Genomic DNA, 23614 nt, shown 5'->3' with positions numbered 1-23614 from the left:
GCCTGGGTGGCCAGACTGTGGCTGGAGGTCAAGGGGCAGGCCATGTTGCTGGACTCCCTCTGGCTGGCTTCCCTCTTTCGCAGAGTGCCCTTTGCTCCAGGGGGTACTGAGGCACTGTCTGAGCAGCAGACAGGCCCCCTAAATTGGCCAATGAACAGACCAGGTTTGGGGAGGGGCATGGGGAAGAGTGGGCGGGGCCATTTCCCCTGATTTTCCAGGCCCCAGCCCCTCCCTCCCCGGTCTTGAGGATCCTAGATCTTCGCTCTCGAGGCTATTCGGTTCGACTGTCTCTCCCCTGGCACCTGCTAAGAAGGACAAAAACAATCCCAGCCAGCGTAGAGTGTCAGGGAGTCCCCGCCCCTCCTCCTGTGCTTCCTCCTCCCCTGCCCCTCCTCCAGGCCCCGCCCCCACCTGCCCAAGATAATTTGTTTCCTTGGGCCAGGAGCCTGGACAACAGAGCTCAGCCTGCCCCCATTTCTGCGTCCAAAGTCAGGACACCCTCCTACCACCTGTAGAGAAGAGGGAGCAGATTTGAAATCAAGTCCAGGTATCTGATGTTCCTAGACAGAGCCGGACTTCGAACGCTGTGTCCTGCTACTCCTGCTGGGACTCCTCCAGGTAAGGGGACCGAGATCGGTCCCGGACGACAACCTGCTCCTACCCCCAGCCGCACCAGGGCCCCAGGCTGTGCCAGTCTCAGGGCCAGGAGCTGGCTGGCCGGATGCCCAGGTGGACAGGACGGGCGGCCGCCTGGCTCCCCCTCCCCTTCCCCCCTCAGTGATGTCAGGCCAAGGGCGGGGACTGGAGGGGGACAGGTAATTAAGGGCTTGGAGTCTCCCTCCCTAAACCGGCGGCCCCAGCCAGGTGTACCAACACCCAGGGTCCAGGTAAGGACCAGAGCGGGCACTTCATCTCGGGGGCGGGGAGCATCGGCAGATGCGGATCAATAAGGAAAAAGATCCGACCTCCTGCCGTGTTGCTCTAGCCGCCTCGCTTTCTCTTTTTCTCCAGTCTCCCATCCCGCCCCCTCCTCACCATCCACCCCCCGTCTCTCCCTCTGCTCACTTCCCGTTCTGCCTGTTCCTTCGTCCTTCTCCGCATCTCCCCCTCCCTAACCTCCCCTACCCCGGACACACTCAGGAACCAGCTGATGGGGTCGGGGAAGCAAGATACCAGATTCTCTCCCCCTGGAGACGCGGCTTTCCCGCTGAAACGAGCCCCTCCCCACATTCCCAGAAAGAGAGCTAGGAGAGGAGTCCGAATACCGAGGGAGCTGCCCCAAGTGTCTCTCCCTTGTTCAGTCTGACTTGACCTCAGTTTGAGTTCCCCCAAGTCTTTATTAAAGACAGACGTCTCCGCGGGGGCAGCGGGGTACCCTCCAATTGGGAGGGCAGTAAAGGAGAGGGATTCTTTTCATTGCTAGAGCTCCGTCTCTCTGGATTGTATCCTGACCCAGGAACACAGGGTCCTGCCCTCGGGTGGGAAGGTGGGGCTGGGGCAGGCCCGGGGGGCGGGGGGTGGTCTCTTCTGGCTTCAGAAAGAAGTGGTCTCGGCAGGCTGGAGGGCTAGATGCTGGGGGATCTGCAGCCCGGGGGGTTTCTGGGGAGAGTGTGTGTGCATGCGGGTCGGGGAGGGCTGCGTCGTCTGTCTGAGTAGGCTGAGGAAAGACCCGGTCCGAGTCTGGGCCTCCCTGGCACGTTGGGAATGGAGAATGCACCTGCCCGCCATTGTCAGGCCTTGCCACCCCACTGCCCCTCAAGAATGCCCCCTCTTGGTCTGCCTGTCCTGGACTCTGCTCTCCCCTCTCCCCCTGATATCCTGCTGGGGAGGCCCCCCGTGAAGGCTAGCAGCCTGTAATGATTAACTCCACAGACACTCCAGCATTCTTCCCAAATTAAACTTTAAAAGAGCTGCCCCCCGGACTCCCTCCCATTGGGCGTTTTTTCCTTAGGGAGTGGGCGGGGCCTCAGGGTCCGGGGCCCTCCCCCCCAGCTCCGGGTCATCTAGGGGTTTCCCGCCTCCTCACCTGGGCCTTCACCCTAAGGGCTCCCCCACGGGTAAAGCCTTTCCCTCCCCCCACGACTGAAACCCGATGGGGGCGGGGCGTGGGGTGCTGGGCCAGGCCGGGGCCTTCCCGCCACCTCTTGGCGCTTCCAGCCCCTCCCCCCACCCTGGGAGGTACCGAAGGTGGCCTTGTTTTCTACGGGCCTCTTATACTGGGCCCTGCCACCCGCCCTCGGGGCCAGCCAGGTGGGGCAAGATTCAGGCAGTAAACAAGGAGGCTGAAGGCCTGGAGGACGGGAAGGAGGGTGGGGCCGGAGCCGCCAGGGCAGGAGAGGCAACTGGGGAAGACGCCGCTGGGATTCGCAGTAATGAGGGGACGGATTGATTTGGGGGGACGATTTCTTCAATATAACCTTCCCAGGGCCCCAGTTTGAAAGCTTCCGCTCTCTTGGCGATGGGGGTGGAGGCTGCCCAAGCGGGACAGCTAGGACCCCGTTCCTGCTCCCTTTGCTCTTTGGTCCCCACTGCCCCATTCCTGCCTTGCCTTAGAAGGGTCTAGAGAGCAGGGTGGAGGGATCTGAAGGCTAAACCCATCCCGAGGCAGCCTTCCTGCCCACAGAGGCCAGACTCTAGTCTGACTTAATCTACGCTCTTCCCTGATTCCTCTTCCCTCTGGGATGGGGGAAGGCCCAGTCCTCTGGGCCCCAGACCACCGCGCTGTTGGTCTCTGGCTTCCTGGTGGAGGTAGCTCCTGCAGCCCCTCCGCTAGTCCTCCTCGGAACGAAGTCACCAGGGCCGCCTGCCAGAGGTTAGACACGGGTGCGAGTGGAGTGTTGACGTGCCGGTGTCTCTTGATGTTGGATGGTGGGTGTGTCTTCCCCTTCCTGGCAGGACCCCCTGGCTTTCTCTCCTGGCCTTCCCCTGTCTGCCTGTCTGTGTCTGTCCTCTTGTGTGTCTTGACTTTCTACTCCTGTTCCCGAGTACACTTCTGGCCAGGACACCCTGGAGAGTGTATTAATTCGAAGGACCCGCATCCCCCAGGGGTGATGAGGATGAGCCCCATGGGCCAGCTGAGTCCTGGGTGCTAAGGGTGGGCAGCAGCAGCAGAATGAAAGTCTGGTGGGCCCCAGACAGGAGAGGGAGCGCTGCATGTTTCTCTGGGTTCCTTTGGGTGCACTAGGGGCACCCCTGAGAGGTCAGCTCCACTCCAGATGGGCTTCTGAATCCAGGCCAGGCCCTTCTTCTCTTCCTCCTGGGTGAGGGGGCTCCTGGGCTGGGTGGTGGCTACTGGGGCCCATTGCAGGTGCCACCTGTGCTGGAGGAGTTGGAGTTAGGCCAAGGGTGGGGAGGAGGAGAAGATGTCAGAGGAGCCTCAGCGCCCCCCCCCCACATCCTCCTCCTCCCCCATCCTGTTCCCGGCCCCTCCCCCATTCCTCCCAGGCCTGTAGGTTGGGGGCCGGAGTGGAGCGGGTGGATAGGGGCAGGGTTGTTTGTGTTGCTCCTAAGCCAGGAAGTTGTGCAGATGAGTCAAGGTTGAATGGAGAGCCCCAGGCAGTGCCGTCCCACCCCACCCTGACTCACCTGTGTCCCCCACATCTCCTCATGCCCTCACTTAAGGGTTGGGGACCGGCCTCATCCTGGGGGGGGGTGTCAATCCCAGGTACCTTAGGCACCGAACAGCACTGGCCCAGTGTCTGGAGAGCAAGCAGGGGGCTGAACCGTGCGTCCTCCCAGGTCCTCCCAGGTCTCAGCCCAGCCAAAAGGGTCTTGGTTCCTGTGGAGGAGGGGCCTGCAATGCCTCTACCCGCTAGTGGGCACCTTTGCCCCATCTCTTCTCTCCTTACTCGTCCTGGATGCCTGTGGGTGATAAGACATGGGTAAGACCCTGGCCTTGCCTGGGGTGGCCGGGCATCTTCAGACCAGTGGGTGGATAAGACAGGTGTGCGGTAATTGGCGCAGAAGCCCCAGCACAGTGCGGAGAGGGAGCCCTTCAGTCTGAATGTGGAAAATCCAGGAAGGCTTCTCAGAGGAAGTGGCTCGGCATTGAGGCCTTAAGGAATTTAGGCAGGAGGAGGGGCCTGGGGAAGGCACACGAGGTTTGGGGGCTGCTAGGGCGAGGGCCCCCAGGCTAGCTTTCTCCCTCCCACAGCAGCTGAGCCCGCCTCCTGCCCTCCTGGTTCCTGTCCCTCCGCACCTCCTCCTCCCCTTCTGTGCATCACTCGGCTCGTTGCCACAACAGGCTCTGACACCAAAGCGCTGGAAAAACCTGGGGCAGAGCCCAGAGGAGTGGATGCCCCACGTTCAGACAGGGTGACACCGAGACCCTGAGCCCCAGGCCGTCTGTGCGTCATGGAGTCTGTGGCTGCTGCCTGGCTTGTGGTGGGGGACCCTCTCAGCTCTTCCCCTGGGCAACCTGGGCCTAAGGAAGAGCACTGGACTTGGAGCCCAAACCCCGGGTTCCACTCCCTGGCTCACCTGTGATGGGGCAACAATGCCTCCTTCTCGGGAACTCAGTGTCCCCTGTGCTAAGATGGGCACAATCTACCCTTCCTCAAAGGCTCCAGGGAATGCCAGTTAGCGGGGAGCAAGGAGGTGCTGTGTAAACTCTGGGGGGCACCTTGACAGCAGGGTGAAGTCAGGAGGTCTGGGTCCTCTTGGCCCCTCTCCCCAGGACCAGGGCACAAGAGCAGCTGTGTCAGCCCCCTCTTCTCCCTCAGATGTCATGGAGCTGGGTCTGTCTCCACCTCATCTCGGCAGCTCCTCAGAAGACCTGTACCCGGCCCCTGGGACCCCTCCTGGGACTCCCCCGCCTCCCGGTGTCCCTCTGTCTGGGGAAGTGAAGAGGTCCCAGCCTCTGCCCATTCCGACCAGCAGGTAAAACGGGGTGACGGCTGAGAGGGGCGGGGGGAGTGGTCGGGCGCCGGGGTAACGCACAGAGGCTTGCAGTCAACTCCTCACTCCCCCCTCCTTCCCCGCACACCGCCCAGGAAACTTCTTCGACAGGAGGAGCTGCGGTCAACCTCTCTACCCTCCATCCCCAACCCCTTCCCCGAGCTCTGCAGTCCTTCTTCACAGAGCCCCATTCTTGGGGGGCCCTCCAGTGCAAGGGGGCTGTTCCCTCGAGACACCAGCTGCCCCCATGTGAGTTGTCCTGGGAAAGAAAGAGAAGGCAGGGAGCGTGGGGTGCTATGGGACAGGGGTGGACACAGTGCCGCCTCGGAGGAGGTGGGGGGATTTGGTCAGGGATCCCTGAGGGTAGAGCAGACGGGGGACGGGAAAGGACCATCCGTTGCCCTTCCCCGAGTCTTCTGCCGTTCCTGGGGCACAGGTCATAAAGGTGTACAGCGAAGATGGGGCCTGCCGCTCGGTGGAGGTGGCAGCGGGCGCCACGGCTCGCTACGTGTGTGAGATGCTGGTGCAGCGATCTCATGCCCTGAGTGACGAGAACTGGGGGCTGGTGGAGGGCCACCCCCACCTAGCACTGGGTGAGTTGGGGTGCAGGGGGCTGCCTGGCCCGGGAGTCAATGCTTCACACCTTGGGCTAGGCCGGTGGCCCATCCGGGAGGCCTCGTTGGTCTCCACTGACCCCTGCTCTTTGCCCTTGACCCTAGAGCGGGTCTTGGAGGACCACGAGTCGGTGGCGGAAGTGCAGGCTGCCTGGCCCATCGGCGGAGACAGCCGCTTTCTCTTCCGGAAAAACTTTGCCAAGTACGAGCTGTTCAAGAGCACCCCAGTGAGTGTGTGTGAGGGGGGTCTGGGCACCGGACACCCTGATCCCCACCCTGGACCCTCAGTCCCTGACTCCTGGCTCCTTTCTCCCCCAGCACTCCCTGTTCCCAGAAAAGATGGTCTCCAGCTGTCTGGACGCACACACGGGCATATCCCACGAAGACCTCATCCAGGTGAGGGGACACCCCCATTTTACGGCATATCCATGACTCTGCAGGAATGCCCAGGGCTTCTTGGCCCTTAAGCCTGTGCCTTCCGTCTTTGGGGTGGAAAGCCCAGCGCAGCCCTAAGTGACTGTGGACAAGTCACTTTCTCTGCCTGAGCATCAGTTTCTTTGTTAAATGAAGACAATAAATGTATGTGGAGCACCTCCTGCCATAAAGGCAGGTCCTGGGAAGCCCTCTGTGTGTGTGTGTGGGGGGGGCCACCTCTAGGCCTCTCACCCTGCTCTCCTCTGGCCTCAGAACTTCCTGAATGCAGGCAGCTTCCCAGAGATCCAGGGCTTCCTGCAGCTACGGGGGTCAGGACGCAAGCTTTGGAAACGCTTCTTCTGCTTCCTACGCCGGTCTGGCCTCTATTACTCCACCAAGGGCACCTCCAAGGTGAGGTCTTGAGGGCGACAGCCCCAGCCCCTCAGATGCCCCATCCCTGGTCCTTCTAGGAGCTGCCCCTTCTCTGTTGGAACTCCTGGACCTTTCACCCCCTAGGCCCTGAGACCCACAGCTGCTCTTCTTTCCCTCCCAGCTTACCTGCCTCAGGAGTTAGCAGTGGGAGAGGCAGGTGAACTGAGTTCAAGTCCTGGTTCTACTTCTATGTGCTGTGTGACTTGGGGCACTTCTCTGCTCCTCTCTGGGCCTGAATTCTCCCCAGCTGGCTTAGGGGGCAGTGATGGGGGATAGGGTCTGCCTTTACCAAGTCTTGCTCACTTGTGCCGTGCAGGATCCGAGGCACCTGCAGTACGTAGCAGATGTGAATGAGTCCAACGTGTACGTGGTGACCCAGGGCCGCAAGCTGTACGGGATGCCCACGGACTTTGGCTTCTGTATCAAGGTGAAGAGGCTGGCCTGGTCTGGGAGAGAGCAGGAGCTGCTCAGGCACCAGGATCCTACATGGGGCTTCTAAGCTCCCTCTGGGACCCCCAGACTCCTCTCCCTGCACCCTGCCCTGCCCCACGGAGACGGGAGACGGGAGACGATCTCTGGTCCTAAAGGCAGATATAGGAGCAGCCAGTTTCCTCTCCCCGCAGCCAAACAAGCTTCGGAATGGCCACAAGGGGCTTCGCATCTTCTGCAGTGAGGATGAGCAGAGCCGCACCTGCTGGTTAGCGGCCTTCCGCCTCTTCAAGGTGAGCTCCTGGCACTGGCTTGGGGGCTGGCCCAGCCCTGGGGATCCCTGGCGTGAGGGAGGAGTTATAGCTCTGCCCTCAGGGAGGCTCCAGAGTGAGTGGGCATCACAGCCTTGCTCTCTCAGCATCCTTGGTCCAAGGCTGGAGTCTCAGCTCTGGCTTCAGGAAAGCCCCTTATCCAGGGGCAGAGATGTAGCCCTGCTCTGGGGGAGCTCTGGTCTGGGTAGGGGGGCTTGCCACCGCCCAGCTCCCAGCACGGGCTTGACCTCCGGCCTTCTTTCTCTCTCCACCTCCCAGTATGGGGTGCAGCTGTATAAGAATTATCAGCAGGCACTGTGCCGCCACCTGCGCCCACCCTGTGTGGGTTCCCCGCCCTTGGTGAGTGTGCCCAGGGGTGTTAGTGTGGGGAGGCGGGGGAGGCACCCAGGCCCCGTGCCGGGGATACTTGGGTCCTGCTTTGACCCGTCCCCCCATCCTGTCCAATCTGCAGAGGAGTGTCTCAGACAACACCCTGGTGGCCATGGACTTCTCTGGCCACGCCGGGCGTGTCATCGAGAACCCCCGGGAAGCTCTGAGTGCCGCCCTGGAGGAGGCCCAGGCCTGGAGGGTTTGTACTGGGGACCTACTCTCCACATGGGTACCCATGGAGTGGGAAGAGGAAAGCGAGGGGAGAGGGGAGGCCCCCGGCTGCGGAAAGAGGCTCTGTATTCTCCAGGGGCTGGTAATGCCCCAGCCACGCCCTGAGCCCCCGTGTCCCCCACTTGCTCTGCAGAAGAAGACGAACCACCGTCTCAGCCTGCCCACCCCGAGCTCGGGCACGAGCCTCAGTGCAGGTGGGTGAGGGCCCGCCGTCCCCAGGGGTGGGGGCTGCCGTGGCTTCTCTGCGCATTCCTCACGGGGGGGGGGGTTCGAATGAGGGTCCCCGCCCTGGAGTGACCGCCCCTCTGCCTCCCCTCACCCCAGCCATCCACCGCACCCAACCCTGGTTCCACGGACGCATTTCCCGCGAGGAGAGCCAGCGGCTCATCGGGCAGCAGGGCCTGGTAGACGGGTAAGGGGCAGGGCTGGGCAGGGCAGCAGCGCCGGGCACAAGAGACACCTGGGTCGAGGGGGCAGCCGTGTGTCCTCGGCTACTATTGCCCTGTCTCCCGGCAGCGTGTTCCTCGTGCGAGAGAGTCAGCGGAACCCGCAGGGCTTTGTTCTCTCGCTGTGCCACGTGCAGAAAGTCAAACATTACCTCATCCTGCCGGTGAGTAGTCCCAGGTTCCTGCTGCAGTGGAGATGCAGGACTCCCAGCAAGCCGTCCTCCCCGCCAGGCCCCCTCCCCGCCCTGGCCCCCAGTGGGCCGGGGGTCTCCCGCTCTTTCCTTCCTCCTGCTCAAGCTGTGGGGACCTCAGCCCTGGCCCAGGAGGGAGCTCATTCGGCCCCGGGCCTCCCCCTGACCTCCCACCCACTATGGCCACACCCCAGAGCGAGGAGGAGGGGCGCCTGTACTTCAGCATGGACGAGGGCCAGACCCGCTTCACCGACCTGCTGCAGCTTGTGGAGTTCCACCAGCTGAACCGCGGCATCCTGCCCTGCTTGCTGCGCCACTGCTGCACCCGCGTGGCCCTCTGACCACCACGCAGGCACTCAGCCCACTCTGCGCTGCCCACCCACCTCCGCTCCTAGGGTGCACTCGGAGGGGGCAGAAAGTGGGGCCAGGGTCATCGTGAATGGCTGGGGGCTCCCCCACTCCGGTTTCCTCCTCGGCTCCTGGCCTCCCTCAGGCCGAAAGTGCTCCCCGCCCGGTCCACCCTTAACTTCTCCTTAAGGGAAGGCACTTGGGTGGGCATCTCCCCTTCCTGGCGCTGCTCTGGGGCAAGGCATTAGGGGAGAAATGGGGGCAGCCCAGGTGGTCTTTACACTCCACACTTTGTACAGACTGAGAGGCCAGTTGACCTCTGTTTTATACTAGTGACAATAAAGATTATTTTTTGGTACTCACAGGGGTGAGTTCTGTCTGGCAAGGCACGGTCAGGTGGAGAAGAGAGGAGAGGTGGGCACCAGTCAAGGCGTTGAGAATGTGTCGGATGGATGGAGGCCACATGCTGGCCAAGCCTGGGTGTTTCTTGAGGTCCTCTTTTGGTCATCGGAGAGTTTCCGGTGCCCAGCATGGAGCCTGGCCCATAGTGGGTGCCCAAGGATTGCTTGTTAAATGAATGAATGGACAGGGAACTGTCATCCAGTTGAGGTTTCCTGACAGGACCTAAAGCTATGGAGGTCACTCTAACAGGGCCTGGGAGCTGGAGATGAGTCAGACAGCATCCGTGTCCTTGGCAAGTCCTGGGCTACCTGGCAAGATAAGGGGTCCTGAGAAACGCACGATCTACCACCACCAAGTCACACGATGGCTCTGTTACCTTAGCTCCAACAGGCCCCTGTGACGCACCCCCCACCCCCCGCCCCGTCAACCCTCTCCCTCCTCCCCAACCCCAGGTCTGCTGCCTGTTCTTACAGTTGCTTCTACGCCCCTGCAGAAGGTCCTATAAATGGAATCCCATAGCACTCAGCCCTCTGCGTCTGCCTTCCCTCTCCAGTCTGTCCGTCAACATCCAGAGTGATCTTTCCAGTATATCACTCTGCCTGCTCCCCCATGCCTCCACTTCAGCCCAGATAGACCCTGCAGGGTCTGGCCTCTGCCCACTGCCCATACCAGCCCATGTTTTTGTCTAAGAGTTTTATAGTTTCGGCTCTTACATGATGGGGGAGCTTTATAAGAAAGGTATCAGACTGGTAACACCTGAACTGCTGCTCAATCTTCAGGTCACAAAGAGAGAGACCCTCCCTCCACACGTGTGAATCAACGGGGCATTATTGTTGCCAAGAAATCAAGCTCCCTGAATCCAATGACTAGTTTATCGGAAATAAAAGGAAAAGAGGAACACATGAAATGACACATGGGGATACAATTACCAAAATCCAGATTGGGAAACTACAGAACAGATAACCCAATTTCTTCTTCAACAACAAAAAATTACAAGAAGAGAAAAGATGGGGACTCTCTAGGTTTCAAGAAATTTAGACATCTATCAAGCAGATGTAATGTGTTGACCTATTTGATTCAAATCCAAACTAGAGAACTGTACGAAGCATTTATGAGCAATTGGGGGAAATTTGAACTCTGATGAGATATTTGATAATATTAAGGAATTATGGTTAACTTTTTAAGGGGTGATAGTGGTATTGTGGGGTTTTTTTTTTGAAGTCTATACGTTTAATAAGAGATTCATTCTGAAGTATTTATGGTTGAAATGATGTCTCAGCTTTGTTTTTAAAATAACCCAGAGGTTAGGGGAGAGAGTATGAGTATAGTCATAGGTTGACCATGAGTTGACATTGAAGCTGGGTAATGGGTACATGCGATTCATTAAATTATTCTTTAATTTTGTATAAGCTTGAAAATCTAGAATAATTTAAAAAAATTTAATGTAGGATCTCTCCCCAAATCTTTGAGATTCGTTGGCCCCAAGGTGGTGGGGTCCCATTTTGTAGGTGAGGAAACTGACTCCTCAAGGAGAACTGCCCCAAATCAGTTAGTGGGAGAGCCAGGCCTGGGCTGTTCCCCTGCCCCTGCCTGGCTGACTTCCAGGTGGAATTCCCAAGTGGCCTGTAGGGGGTCATCCCCTGGAGAGCCCCCTCCCTCATCTGCAGCCCTCTGGCTGATGGGAGGTGTTGTCCTGAGGTGACCTTGAGAAGGACCAACCTCTACAGCCAGCCCTTGGGCCAGGCTTGGCAGCTCCAGTAGCCACTCGTGACCGAAGCATCTGCAACCCTGGCTAATCCCAGGCTGGGGAGCCAGGCCTGTCACACAGAGGTGGGCAGAAAGGCCTCATCCATCCTCAGCCTGGAACCTTCCGGGGTTTACCCTGAAGAACTTACTGCAGCCCAGGTGTGAGAGGGGTGCAGATTTTGTTTCTTTTTAGCAGGATTTAAGGAAGCAGGGACCAGTGCAACCTGCTGCCTGCCACCTGCCATAGTTCCCAGAACCATCTTATCAGTGGCTGCCCCTCGGGCTCGAGCTGGCTGGTACTGGCTGTGTGCTGACCATGGATGCCCAGGGCCACTTCCGAAGCATGGGTGCAAGGGGTCCAGGCCGGGGTGAGAGTAAAGGGGTTACAATGAGTCACCTCTTAAGCATGTCCAGGTGTTTAGGCTGCATAAAAACAGGACACAGGACTTCCCTGGTGGCGCAGTGGTTAACAATCCGCCTGCCAATGCAGGGGACACGGATTCGATCCCTGGTCTGGGAAGATCCTACGTGCCGCGAAGCAACTAAGTCCGTGTGCCACAGCTACTGAGGCTGCGCTCTAGAACCCACGAGCCACAACTACTGAAGCCCGCGCTCCTAGAGTCCGTGCTCCACAACAAGAGAAGCCACCGCAATGTGAAGCCTGCGCACCACAACGAAGAGTAGCCCCTGCTCACCACAACTAGACAAAGCCCAGTGCATCAATGAAGACCCAGCACAGCCAAAAAATAACTAAATAAATGTTAAAAAAAAAAAAAAGCTCTATTTAGGGCTTCCCTGGTGGCGCAGTGGTTCAGAGTCCGCCTGCCGATGCAGGGGACGCGGGTTTGTGCCCCGGTCCGGGAGGATCCCACATGCCGCGGAGCGGCTGGGCCCATGAGCCATGGCCGCTGAGCCTCCGCGTCCGGAGCCTGTGCTCCGCAACGGGAGGGGCCCACGAAACGCAAAAAAAAAAAAAAAAAAAAAGCTCTATTTAAAAAACAAACAAAAAACAGGACACAGTGTCCCCTCACAGCCTAAGACACAGGGCAGGAGACAAAGCCCTTCTATGTCAATCAGCTAATTGGAGTATGTGAGACAGAGATCATTCCCATTTTATAAATGGGAAACTGAGGTTCAAAGAGAGTCCCCCCGAGGTCATAGATACAGTTGGGGACAGAGGTCAGACTCAGCCCGTGTTGCGAGTGGTGAACACAGTCCTCCCTTGCCCTGTCCCTTTTTCTCTGCCCCCTTCCGTCTCAGTGCCACTGTGAGGGACCTGGACTGCTGGGGGCCTTTAGAGGTAGCAGCTGGCTCAGCCCTGAGCTGGATACTGGAAATCGGCAGCTGGACATCCTTGGTGAGTGGCTGAGATTGCTGGCTTCCTGGAGGAGAGGCGGCAGTTGAGAGTGTGGGAGACAAGGGCCCCTCAGCTCACAGAGAGACCAGGGCAAGATTCCCCAGCTCTGGGGATGCAGCATGACCCACAGAGGCCAGACAGCAGAAGGGACTGCCAAGGAGAGCTGCAGTGCTGGATAGCGGAGGCCTGTGGTGATGAGGAAATCTGGGCTGGCGGGAGGAGGCGGGGCAGGTAGAGGAAGTAGAGGCTAGTGCGTCAGATAATGTCTTTTCAACATTAAGTTATTGGGTTTGATTATCTTAAAAAATGTGCTTGTTAAAGAACATTTCAGAAACCGGAAAAAGACTTTGGGAAAGAAAAGGAAATTCCCCATATCTCCCCCTGCTGAGGAGGACGCAAGCATTGAGAGAGGGTGATGCAGGGCCACATGCAGGGAGCTGGCCCTAAAAGGCCTGTAGTACGTCATAGACGCCGGCTCCTGGGGCTAGTGTGGCTGCTGTGAACCTGGCGCCAAGGTGCAGAGCTGTCCTTGGCAGCAACTGGGCCTGTAGGAGGGTGTGGCCACAGGGTTGGCCTCCCTGCCTGCTCAGGTATGGAGGGCAGGGAGGGCTGGTGCCAACTTTCTGGACTCTGGGAAAAGGTGGGCATGATTCTAGGGGAGCCCATCTCTCCTAGGATGTCCTGGGAGGGTCATCCAGACAGACAAAACTCTGGCCAGTTCATTCTCTCCCTGCTCCCCAGACATCCTGGTGAAATCTATGCAGCCTCCAAGTTCATGAGTGGAGGACCTCCTGGTGCAGGCCTGAGGGTTCCACCTCAGGTCAGTGATCCTGCCTGGCTCCTTCCTCTTTGCTCCAGTGCCAGGCACACCGAGGAGGGAGGGAGGGAGGAAAGGAGAGAGGCAGGGGAGCCCAAGGACGCTCAGAAAGATCCTTTCTTCTGAACTGTCTACATGAGCACTTTTCAAGTGTTCCAGCAGGGGTTTGGGGGCAGGTTGGGGAGCTTTGCACTGCCTTTATATCTGGGTGTTCGGCTTCATGGTGTATTTGGAAAAAAAAAAAAAAAAAAAGGCTTCCACTACTGAACCACCTATCTGGTCCAGCAGGCAGAAAAGAGGAGCCAGAGAGGTCAGGGGTTGGTCCAACTTGCACAGAGGTCGGGGCGTGGTGGGGTTCTGTAGCAGAACCTCAGCTTTGGGGCTTGGGCGTGAGGTGTGCGGTAGTCTCTTCAGACAGAGCTTTCAGCTGGGGTAGGGAGTTTGGAGAGGAGGCAAAAGAGAGACTCGGATCTTGGGGAAGTTAGATGTTGCAGACTGGCATCAAGAACCACAGGGGAGGGGCTTCCCTGGTGGCGCAGTGGTTGAGAGTCCGCCTGCCAATGCAGGGGACACGGGTTCGTGCCCCGGTCCGGGAAGACCCCACATGCCGCGGAGCGGCTGGGCCTGTGAGCCATGGCCGCTGAGCCTGCGTGTCCGGAGCCTGTGCTCCGCAACGGGAGAGGCCACAACAGTGAGAGGCCCGCGTACCGCAAAAAAAAAAAAAAAAAAAAAAGAACCACAGGGGAGTGGGTGATCCTGGGGGCTGAGGCTGGTGCTCAGGGGTCCCTCATGATCTCCATACAGGAAGGGGTGTTGGGAAGTGGTACCATTTGGGCTGAGAAGGGTTGTGCTGGACCAGGCCCTAATGAGGCCTGAAATTCAACCTCATGTGGGTTGAGCTACGATGGCTTCTAGCATCCTCTTGCAGGGCCGCGTCTACCCCAAGGAAGCGGCAGGTTTTTCTTTCCCGGGCACCTGGAGGGCTGTTTAGCCGGAGCTGTGTTTTCATGGTAAGCAGTTTGTTTTTACTCGGATTGGGTTTATCTTGATGTGGTTCTGGGGAGACTGAGGGAGAGTGGGAAGCCAATGCCACTCTGTGAGGGCCACCACGTGGATCCCTCTAAGGTCTCTGTAGTGGCGCTGGGCCCTGTGACCTTGGAGTGTGAGGGGTAGCTGTACGCGGGGACAGAACGGGCCACCTGTACCCCCACAGACCCGCAGCCGATGGACGTGTCCCTCTGCATCTACCTGCCCAACGCGCGCCCTGAGTTAGATCCAAGACAGGGTAGAAGTGCACATTCCTACCAGACGTTCCAGGGTATCTCCTTTCTCCGCTCTCCTCTTACATCCATCAGTCCGATACAGGTTCCCACCTTTTGGTTCCCTTCTCCCAAGCTGAGCCATCCGTCCCAGACATCTAAGGGATGAGCTGGGGGTGGGAAGGGGCGGCTGGGTGAGTAGGAGTGAGGATGCAGCCGGGGACCCATCGCACAGTCGCTCTGGCTCCGCAACACGTGCGCAAGCTGATCTGCACCCTCCGCAAGCCCCTCCTTCCTCCTCTCCCCCCGGAACAAACCGGCCTGCACGCGGTCGCCGGCGCCGACGGGCTCGAGCTGTCGCGGAGCTGCGGGCACCTGTCTGGACAGAGCCCCCTCCGCCTCTGAGGCTGAAAGGCCCGCCGGCTTCGCCAGGGGGGTGCGCTTGCGGGGGGGGGCGGTGCCTGACTTTCAGCTGACCCGGCCCCGCCGAAGCCGCCGAAGATGCGCCGTCGATCCCCGGGCCAGCGGGAGTAGGCTCGCGCGGCGCCACAGCAACGAGCCCATCCGTCGCGGGACAAGGGGATTAGTTTGCTCTTCATTGCGAGTCGGTGGGCTGGGTGAAGGCCTCTAGAGACCAGGCGGGTGGAGGGAGGTCTGAGCGCCGCATCCAAGCACCGCGGGGCCTCCGGGGGCGAAGGCCAGGGAGGACCTCGCGGGCTCGGCGGTCCGGCTCCCTGGGACCCTCTCCCCCGCCTCTCGACCGCCCCGAGCCGGCTCAGCCGCGCGGCTGCAGTGACACCCAGTGGCGGTGGCGGGAAGTGCAAGCGCCTCTCCCTCGGCTCCCGTTGTTAAGGTCCGCGCCTCTCGAGGTTCCCACTCGTGGTTACGAGCGGGCACCCCCAGGGGAGAAGGCCTCGCTGTGCAGACTGCCCGGCGGGGCACTTCCCCTTCCCCTCCCCCAGTTTCCTCCCCTGCAGTCGCCCGAGCGCTGGGAGATCCTGCAAGGCTTCAGTGCCCGGAAGGGCGGAGCGGGGCGCAGCGGCGGCGCTGGGCTGTGACCCTGAGCAGTTTCACTTCTGGATCCTGCTCGGGGTGTGAAGGGAGAGTACCTGGGCTGGGGGAGGAGGGGGGACACACGGCTCGCCGAGGTCCAGCGCTCAGGACCCCGAGTAAAGGATGGGTTTTTACTCCTGGGGTGTCACGCGACCCACGCCTTCCTCCATTTTCCATCCCCCCTCCCGGCCCCATGGGTTCCACTCCGCAGTCCCCGGAGCTACCTCTCCTCCCCAGCAGCAGCCGCCTCCGCGGGGGCTGCCGACCCCCGGAGAGGCCCCGAGCGGCGTGGGCGGCAGGAGGAGCGAGCTGTGAAGCCGCAGGCAGGGGGTTAGGCTGCGGGCGGCTGAGACGCCGAGCTGTTTCTCAGAAGTGCCGCTGCCCCTCCCCTCACACCCCCCTCAACTCCCACCTCGCACCGCACTCCTTCCCCCCTCCACCCGGCCTTCTCTTTCCTCTCCCAGGCACCCCCAACCCGGGAATCTGGCGTCTGAGTCCACGAAGAGCTAAGAGGACGTCCTGACAGAGGACAGGGGCCCGGGGTTCAGACCTAACCTCACTGCCCATATTCAGAGTCTCCCACCATTCCACTGTCCGTCCCTGTCCCCACTCCCCACCCCCAGCTTGTGGGCCGGGATTGGAATTTTATAGAACGGTTTTCTACGACCACTTGGAAAAATCATAGGCCGCCATCACCCTGGCTCCAGCGCCCCACCTCCCGCCCAAAGAGGGAAGGAAGAGGGGCAGAACCTTCTCTCTCTGACTATTCTTGTTTCTGGAAGATGGGAAAGGTCTGGCTGGAGCAGTGGGGTTGAGGCCAGGCTGTCTCTGGTGGAAAGAACTTCCGAAATCCCTGATGACTCCAGGGAAAAAAATCAAGGCGCAGAGAGGGAAAGCCAAGTGCCCAGGGCCACCCGGAGAGTGGCAGGGCTGGGACTGGCACCCGGGAGTCCAAGTACTCAGCTGGAGTCTGCACAAGGCCAGCATTTGCTTTACGGAGACTACAGAGCTTTGCTGGATTCACTGACTCTGCCTGTTTTCCCCCAGTGCACAGACAGACAGACAGACAGATACACACACACACACACACACACACACACACACAGCCAGGAGTCTAGGGGAGGGCAGGTAAGGTTTGTGAGTGAGAGGAAGGTGGAGGTGCTGAGAATGTGATTCCAGTGGGGGTAGCGCAGGGACTGAGCCAACGGAAGGATGAGCCTGGGGGAGGAGGCGGCCTCTGCCCCCCTAGTTCCCATCCACCCCCGGGGCTGTGGTTTATTTGACTAGGCAGTTCTTCTGGGCCAGGGGGCCTGGGGGGCTGGGGGTTGAGGGGAAAGGCGAGGTGATGGGAAAAGGCTGCTCTGGGGCTTCCTGCGCCCCCAGTCCTGGGGAAGGGGGGCAACTTACATCACCCGCAGCCCCTCTAACCCCCATGCTTTCCACTGCAGGCTCTTTCCTTGGTAATGTTCCTGTTATTCTGGGGGAAGCTCTGGTATTTGGGGGGGGAGGGAGGCAGCTGCCTACTTCACAGGTCAAGACAGAGTTAAAAACAAAACCGCAGCAAATTCAACACCCCGTGTCCTTCAGGGACTTTCCATGACACCTTCCTTCCCCCCTCTCCCCCAAGCCAGGGAGTACCTCCCCAGAGGGCCTCCCCACCCCAGGTGCAGTGGCTTTTGGCTTTTATGCAAACAACTGTCTGACAGGGAATGCTCTGCAGCCTGACCTTGTGTCTGTCCTGGCTTCAGGACCTCCTCTACAAGTCCTCAGCGGTCCTGGCCTTCCCAGAACTACCCCCACCCCCCACCCCCACCCATCGCAGCCACTCTTCCTCAGACTCTGGATTCTAGGGGATGGGAGGGAGGGAAGGGAGCTGGGTCTTGTCCCCCTGGCTGCCCCCGGGTGGAAGTTGCCTGCAGGTGGAGGTTTGCACCTCAGCCTGGGTGAATGGCCTGCTTGTGTTGAGGGATGGGGGAGGGGGAGGGGGAGGGTGCAGGTGTAGGGAGGCCTCCAACGCCAGCCCCCCACCCCCACCCCCAAAGCATCAACTTAGTTGCCAAGAGATAGTGAAGGAAGCTATCGTCAAGCTGGAAGGAAGTCCATTCAGCCCCAATCCCAGACCCAGCCAGCTGCCGGGCTCTCTCCTCAGCAGAGGAGTCTCCCTGCTTCCCTCTTTTCTGAGCTGCTTCTGCTTTGGGAAGGGAGTGAGGATGGGGAAGGCCACAGACCACCCTCTCCAAGGCTGAAAATCAGCTCCTGAGGGGCTATTTTTGAATGTATTTAATGCTCCAGTACACAGGCAGGCTGCAAAGCCATTCCTCTCTCCCTGGCCTTAGTGCTGAGACTGGAAAACCTGCTGGAGAGTCTCAGGGCGGTCTAGTGGTGCTGAAGGGAGGAGGATGGTGCTGAAGACAGAGCCAGTGAAAGCTGCCACCGACCTGGCCCCGCGTTTGCTAGCCCCTAACTTCAGGAACGTCTTCCTCCTGCCTCTTCCACAGAGGAGGGGAGAGGTAAGGTGTTCTGGATGAGGCTAAGCAGAAGGCCAGACCACGCCTCAGACTCTTTTCCGACCTCTTCTGAGAGAGAGCAGAGGATATCAAGACAGGAAGAGAGCCACGTGATCCCTATGCCATTCTCCTAGGAGTTTCCCCCAGCGCCTGAGGCTTGGGCCTCCAAGTACCTACAGACTACATTTCAATGTGGCCGAGTTCAACTGCAAGTTGAGTTTCCCAGCGTGGATGTTTCTGAGACCCCAGAGATGGAAAAATCAGGACTTGCCTATCTTTTAGGAAGGATCCCTGCTGGGAGGGAGGGCGGGCTGGCGTCTTGGAACTGGGAGACACCGTGCCAAATCTGTGGAGCTTGTCACGTCCAGGCCCCGAACTCCTCAGATCCCCCTAGTGAACTAAGGGCCAGTGGAACCAGAACCCCACCATGGGGACATGGGGGCCAGCAGCAGGATACCAACGGCAGGTTCAGCAAGGCATCAGGCAAGGTGTTTTATTTCAATGATAATTCTGTTTATCTAGGTATCTGAACTTTAAGAAAGAGCCAGAGGGGCTAAATTAAGAAAATATTCCTAGGGGCAGAATTAATTCCATTTTCTGACAGCAGCAACGACAAATGACAAGCATGCACAATGACTAATTTTAAACACACCAGTAGTTTTTTTTTATTTTTCAGTGTAAAAATCAAACATAATACAGAAACTTTGAAAACTATCAGCAGGGTTGTTTGTGATGCGGGAACGCATTCATTACGGTTCTGGCGAGGTTAGCATTGCTACATTTCAGAAGCTGATTCTTTACACAGTCTTTACAGAGGAGTAGGACACTACAGGGCTCCAAGGGGTCAGACTCCAGGTAAAATCCGAGAGGAGTCAAGAGAGAAGGTCACTGCTGGGCAGGGAGGGCATTTCTGAGAAACCCAGATGAGCGTACTGTGAGCACAGGCTGTGTCAAAACCACTCGGCAAGTTCTCTCTCCCTCACTCCCGGTGGGAAGGCCACCCTGAGCCCCAAACCATGTTCCCTTCTCTGCCCCGCCCCCGCCCCATCATTCTGCAGACAAGGGTCATCCACAGACCACACGTGTGGTGGCTTTGGTAACCAGAAATTTAAAATAAACTATGTTTTTTCCAGTAGCCAAAATGATCCCTCACCAAAGCTCACAGACTGAGAACTTGAGCATGCAAAACCACAGTCTGGGTGAAGGGATGTCTGCTTTTCAAATGACCTGCTAATTCTTTGCAACCCACAGTAATTTGGTTTCTGTGAACCCACAGAAGCAGGCCCACCGAAAAGGACCTTGTCTGCTAACCTGGAAAAGTCCTTGTGTAAATGAGTCATTGGCAATGGGATCAGTCATTTTTAAGGCTGCCCCATTTTCCTAACATGTCAAAATGTCTGTTCTCAGTCTTTTTAGGAGAGGAAGAAGCAAAGCTGCACCCATATTCAGAAAATGAACTAGGCCCCCCAGATGCATGGCATGGGCTTGGGAGAAGGTGGGTGGCATCATGGGACTGCTCTCCAGGCTTTCTAGAGTGGGGTTGATGGAGAGATGGACAGTGAGGACCATTTGAGGAAACTCTAAATCACTTGAAGGATTAATGGTTGAGGGCTCGTAAGATGGTGAGAGAGCAAAGCTAGGCTACTTCCCTGGCTTCAAAGCCATGAAGTATCTGTACCATGTGGTTCACACACATTGGTTCTAAGGCTCAGCATATTCTTTACTCTTAGGCATTAAAACAACATGAAGGAAACATGTGTGTTAGAGATCAGTTGCCTTCACTGGCAAGTGAATTACTATCACGGTCCTAGTATGGTCTTTGAATATTTTCCATGTCTTTAAATCCAGATACAGTACATATAGTGGAAAATTTGCAACCATCCAACATACTTTGCCCCCACGCCCACAAAAAACAGAGTAACTTTACCTAATAGACAAAATTACATGAAACCTCACAACGTCCTTGGGAGGTAGATATTGTTATACCCTTACATTTTAAAAAATCAAAACATTAATATTCCAGTTTCAAATAACAACTCAATATCAGCATATAAGACACTCCAATACTGTAATATTCAGAGGAAACTTGCCTCCAGCTTCTTCAAAGTGCAAAGACCTGTTTCTTATGTTTTTTTTTAAATTTTTTAAAAATTTATTATTTATTTATAAATTTATTTGTTTTATTTATTTATTTTTGGCTGCATTGGGTCTTCACTGCTGTGTGCAGGCTTCCTCTAGTTGCAGCGAGCGGGGGCTACTCTTCCTTGTGGTGCACAGGCTTCTCATTGCAGTGGGTTCTCTTGTTGTGGAACACGGGCTCTAGGCGCTCGGGCTTCGGTAGTTGTGGCGTGCGGACTCAGTAGTTGTGGCACACGGGCTTAGTTGCTCCGCAGCATGTGGGATCTTCTCGGACCAGGGCTTGAGCCCGTGTCCCCTGCATTGGCAGGAGGATCCTCAACGACTGCGCCACCAGGGAAGCCCCTGTTTCTCATGTTGCTGGCATGATGTGGGACACGCTATATACAGTTTTTTGGGTAAACAGAGGTACAGTCTTGCGCTATGAGCTCATACAAGTCAAAAGCCTACACCTCTCTTCTAGGCTCTTCCAAGTCCACAGTCTCCGACCCTGGGTTCACTCATCATTCTCAGAACTGTTCAGTCGGTTAGGCCTTTCCCTGGGATGACCCAGGTTTAGCATTTGGTTTCAGGTCAAAATTGTCCTCTTTACAGGCACTTAAATCCCAAATCATTCTGCTTTTCTGAACTCTGCCTATAGAGATTCTCTGAACTATACTTTCTCTCTGAGCACAAAAATAGCTCCTAATTCTTTAAAAGATAAGAGAGATCACTATGTATCTCTTGTCTTCTGCACAGCCTAATTCTATTTTCTAGGACAGGAGTTTCATCACTCCACTTTCTTTTCTCTTCTTGAGCTCAAACTCCTAATTCTGAGTCTTTGTCAGAGAGCCTGGACACTCTGAGAACTCAAATCTTAAGTAAGAGTTTCCAAATCTCCACTAGAGACCAACGTACCTACTCATAGTGGGGTACACTTTAAAGTTAGGACTTCAAACACTAAACATTTAACATTTCCATTACAGTCTTACTGGCTGTCCTGGGATATATACCAGAAGTACTGCTTTTTTCCCCTGAAAACATTCTAAATCTCACATTGAGCAGGAGGAAAAAAGCAGAGGATAAGAACAGTGATACAGAGGCTACCTGGAAAAAATGTTATGTTGGCGTGAGATTTGTTAATAACACAGTGTTTCAACTGATTAAAATTTTGTGTTTTTAAACATTTCTCTTTGCAAAAGAAATCTGAGGTCGCTTTACTTCTGGGTCTGGCAAAATGTTAAGCCTTGCACTTAAAAGGTGAGACATTTTGTCACTGACAAAGTCAGAAGCTGAGTCAGGAACAGTTCAGAATGGGTAACAAAGCATATGATTAGCTAGCTTATCTGTGTCAAGGCTAATACATCTTTTTGGGAGAATGACTTAGGGAATCTAAAGCCTGGTGGATTTATTAACATCTCTCTTTTTCCTGGTGGTGCTGGTGGAGGGTAATGGGGGAGACACCTCTGTTTGGTTCTCTGCCAGGAGGAAAGCCTATGCAACAACTCAAATAGCGATAAGGAATATTTGGAGAGCCAGCTCTCGGTCTTTTCCACCCTCATCCCAATTCTGCCACCTTGGCTGTAAGGCAACTTTTCACGGGTTTGGTTGTTTCTCAGATTTCGGCCTCCTGGGTGTGTGGTGGGGGTCTGGCTAATAAGAGGGTTGGTGGGAAATGGAGAGAGAAGACCTATGAGGCTCACGCTCACAGGGACTCTGGCTGAGAAAGGAAACGTGCTGTCGGAAGCTGCCAGGGGACCTCACCGTCCAGCAGGGCCAGATGTGAATCTTGCTTGGTCCTCCTTTCTAGGCACCTTGCTAAGGTTCTCCTTTACCTTCTTTCCCACCCCCAGCAAGGGAGGGGTTTTAAGTAGAATAAGGAGTGCCTGCAGAAGTAAGTGTTTACCTGTGTTGTGGGAACCACTACATACCACCTGGCTCAACTTCAAGATTTAAGAATGTGGAGTTTCCACATATACATTTTCTCTGGACTTGACACGTCCCAGTCCAGGCTCAGAATGCGACAACGAAAGTGCAGCCTGTGTGAGTGGTCGCCCCACTCAGAAAACTGACCTCAGAAGAATGGAAATCATTCAGAAAATCCATTACTCACAGAGAAAATGAGGGTGAAACTTACAGAGTCCCCAGGTTGGTGGGATGGGCCTTAGTTTCACTATCTTAAAGTGCAGGAGTTGGTCTCTTCACTAAACACTTTCCCACTAATCTGGTAGAAACGCTCGCTTTCCCTAGCTTTCTCTCCTACTAATCCTTGCTTCCAAATGCTCTTTCTTTTGTCCCCTGAAGAGTCAACATGATGTGTGATATTTCAAGAATATAATAAGCAGCTCTTCTTTCACAATGGGTATAAGCAACCTGGTGTAGCTTGGAGTCCAGGATTACGGAAATACAGTGAGGTACTGAAGACTACACACCGAAATACATCTAGTCTTTTAGCTGAAATCTCAAACGTGTTGGGACTGTTGCCATGGAATTTCACAAAATCTTTTTTCCTGAGACAGACGCCATGCTACAAAGAAGGATAAACCATTTGTGCAGTCTGAGGTGGAACATTTTAATTACTGGCAGCACATAAACGAGTTGAGTTTGAGCCTAATGCATAAAGCCCTTTCGAAATATCAAGGCAGATACATAAAACGCTAATCCACCAGGAACTGTGGATTCTTGGCTCTGGTAGAAATGTTCACAGAGCTGACTCTTAATTTGTAAATAGGCTCCATGAAGTTGTTCCTGGAAGCAGAATTTATTTTCCCTAACATAGGTTCTTTAAAAGGAGAAAAAAAAAAAAAAAGGCTTTGGCAAGCAGCTGCAGGTGCCCGTTTGTGTGTACACTCTGGGGCAAGATCAAAATACCTTCCTGTGTTTTGTTCCTCCCCACCATCTTCTTCACACCACAACTCAGTGGTTAAAGGAAAAACTTAACAATACTTCCATTTTCACACCAAAGAAATGTGAAACATATATTCATACACATACTCTTCTGCTTAATACCCATACATTAAGAGCTTTAAAAAAATAATTGTGGTTACTGCATAATCACATAAATTTAAAGCCGCAAAGGACCTTCGAGAACATCTAAATCCAATTCCTAATTCTATGGTTGAGGAAACTTAGTTTTAAGAGTTAACTGATTTGCCCAAAGTCACCTGGCTAAGGAGTGGCAAATATGGAATCAGCAAACAGATTTTGTGACCCTCATTCCAGTGCTGATTTTACAATCATTACATCACTTTTCCTGGATAGCATGTCTCCCATAATTAATGATAAAGATGACCGACACATCTGCAGAACCAAGATCAGACTTTCAGGAATCTTTGTGGAAAACAACAGCTCCATTTAAAATGGGGGGTGGGGGGGTGGGACCCGCCCCCGACCTGCCTGGTCGAGGATATCCTGCCAGCAGAGGTGCTCCCTTCCTCACTCCAACCTGAAGTGCAGCTCTGGTCATGGTCATCCTCGGTTCCTTTCCTGTGGGGAGGGGGAGGCTAAGTCATCCTTTCAGGATTCTTTGGTATTTTTTTGGTCAAAAAATCATCGGCAAGTGTGCTCTGGGTTTGTACGCCAATATTCCATGAAGGAGATGAAGAACTTTCAGGTGGTTGTTCCTCCTTCCCTCCATCCCTGGTGGCGCTGCTGCT

At 56.0% G+C, this 23614-nt stretch overlaps 1 protein-coding gene across 1 annotated transcript; it reads left to right on the top strand.

The window, feature by feature from the left end:
- The first annotated feature begins 371 nt into the window (after positions 1–371).
- GRB7 (growth factor receptor bound protein 7) lies at positions 372–9066 on the top strand. Its single transcript, XM_081218392.1, has 15 exons — positions 372–618; positions 4722–4878; positions 4992–5145; positions 5333–5489; positions 5616–5737; positions 5829–5906; positions 6198–6335; positions 6673–6783; positions 6980–7078; positions 7376–7456; positions 7569–7685; positions 7851–7911; positions 8042–8129; positions 8234–8327; positions 8549–9066. Exons 1-15 carry the CDS (start codon positions 555–557, stop codon positions 8693–8695), a joined length of 1668 nt encoding a protein of 555 aa, XP_081074518.1. The 5' UTR covers positions 372–554; the 3' UTR covers positions 8696–9066.
- Positions 9067–23614: the final 14548 nt, after the last annotated feature.

The sequence above is a fragment of the Mesoplodon bidens genome, assembly GCF_964165515.1.
Source record: "Mesoplodon bidens genome assembly, chromosome: 19".
Classification (NCBI taxonomy): domain Eukaryota; kingdom Metazoa; phylum Chordata; class Mammalia; order Artiodactyla; family Ziphiidae; genus Mesoplodon; species Mesoplodon bidens.
The sequence above is the reverse complement of the archived record's forward strand: the minus strand, read 5'-3'. Positions and strand labels throughout refer to the sequence as shown.